Raw genomic sequence first — 2001 nt, forward strand, 5'->3', positions numbered from 1 at the left:
ATGTATGGACGCCGGCTGGGGCCCCCTGTGCAATGCATGGATTTATTGGCTTGCGTGGATACATTTGTTTGGAACGCAGTATATGAAAGGAACGTGCGTTTGTTCTCTCTGGGGTGCCTGATCAACACGCTTGAGATAATGACGTTGTCCCTGTGAATGAGCGTGCATGAGAATCCTAGTAACCTTATGTGGCATTGCTCACTGAGCAACGCGGGATAAAGTCACTCCGGTGGTCATTGATTGTTACTACATGTGATTTGTTAGCTGACTCCTGTTCCCTTCCTGTCTGTCCCACTTCCTGGTTTGCTGGTTGTTGAAATCATCTGTTGGTTTTCCATCACTTCCTGTCTCGCTGTTTGAGACACCCCTTCCTGTCTGACATCACTTCCTGTCTCGCTGTTTGAGACACCCCTTCCTGTCTGACATCACTTCCTGTTGGGCAGGTATAAACAATAAACATACCTGCGCTCAGGGCTCTTAGCATGGGATTAACGAACAAGCAACATCTGTCTCCTGACTCTACATGACTCTATAGAAGGGGATACTTCCAGTCCTTGCATAAAAGAGTGTAGTACAACGGGGGAAATTCTTTGCGTTTGGCGCAGCTTAATGCGACATGGATTTGTGCGTTGAACCAAGTGAATTTCCATAACATACTTTAACAAGAGATAAACATGTTCATAAACACAGCAGTCAAATATCTATGGTGGCTATGGTGTGTCAGTTTGATAATGACTTTTGTTTGCCAGTAGAGTAGCATTTTGACTCGAGCTTATACATTTTGACTTCCATCTCCACCTTCCAATCCCCATCCCACTGAGGAAGCTCTTCTAGTCTGTACTAGGGCTTATGTCAATATACTTTTCTTTACATCAGACAGATTTTGCATTTCTACACAAGTCTCCAGAAATGCAAAAGCCCCTTGAAGCAGGTCAAATTCAGGTTAGAATGAGGTCAACTGAAGGTCAGACCAGTTAATGAATTCTGAATGATCCCAGAAGCATCTCAAACCAATGTTATCAACACAAGCCCAAAGCCCATCGACCTTAGTCAGAATTTTGATAGTCATAAACATATTCCTTTAAATTATTTGCTTTCTATATTTTGCTATATTTTGGTTTCTATATTTATTTTTTAATCATAAATGTTTTTTTCCATAAACAGAAAATTCAGCTGAAGTAGAAGAATCAACTAGCTTGGTAGATAAAGAACCAGATCCATCTCCTTTCCAGAAACCTTTGGCACAGCCGCCTCTTATTTTAGATTACAAATGTCTGCACAAAAATGTAAACTGGGATATATTGGAATCTGAAGTCTTCTGTCTGACTGGTGAGAACGCTTTATTTTCATTTAAACTGTTAAGGTGCCCATACACCTTACGACCATGGCAAGACCTTTGTTCTTTCCCGCGATTCTCGTACGAGAATCGTAGAGTGTATGGGCACCTTTAGTTCATGTACAAATATGGTTTCAGTTTTGGGTAGATGCCGATGAGTTGAACCTTTGCAGTGAAATCTCTGCAAGGGATTTACCTCGCTACCATCCACCCATAATTAATATATTAGTTTTGACTGGCTGAAACTGTAATACGGTATATGTAACATGCCATGTATAGATTGTATAGTGATCTTTCACTGAGCTCAAAAGGCAACATTTAGGATCAATAGCTCTTCCCATCCTAATAGTGTCTGCCATTGGGATTGCTGATTTTAAAGTGTACATTGAAATTAAATAAATTTACTAACCTACTATAACACATTTACACTCTTTGTGTACATTCATGTCATGCTGTTTTTCAGAGCACTGTTAAAGGAGAACTATGGGGTCAGTGTTTTTCCCCATAGTTCTCCTTGAGGTAACGGGAGGACACCAACTAGCGTCCTCCCGTTACCCTAAGCTCAGTATACCGCGAGCTACATCCCGATAATGATGTCTGGATCTGCCCAGCTGCGTGACTGACAGCTGGCTCTGCCTATCTAGAGGCAGAGCCAGCTGTACCCG

At 41.8% G+C, this 2001-nt stretch overlaps 1 protein-coding gene across 1 annotated transcript in view; it reads left to right on the plus strand.

Annotated features, from left to right (window-relative positions):
* The window catches only part of LOC108786239, a 23912-nt gene extending 22102 nt beyond the window's left edge, over positions 1-1810 (plus strand). Inside the window, exons 4-5 of the mRNA XM_018555488.1 lie at positions 1165-1329; positions 1800-1810. Coding sequence (XP_018410990.1) covers positions 1165-1329; positions 1800-1810 — 176 coding nt within the window. The remainder of the gene's footprint in view (positions 1-1164; positions 1330-1799) is intronic.
* The last annotated feature ends 191 nt before the right edge of the window (positions 1811-2001 follow it).

Source organism: Nanorana parkeri, unplaced genomic scaffold (assembly GCF_000935625.1).
Source record: "Nanorana parkeri isolate BGI_ZX_2015 unplaced genomic scaffold, ASM93562v1 scaffold199, whole genome shotgun sequence".
NCBI classification, from domain to species: domain Eukaryota; kingdom Metazoa; phylum Chordata; class Amphibia; order Anura; family Dicroglossidae; genus Nanorana; species Nanorana parkeri.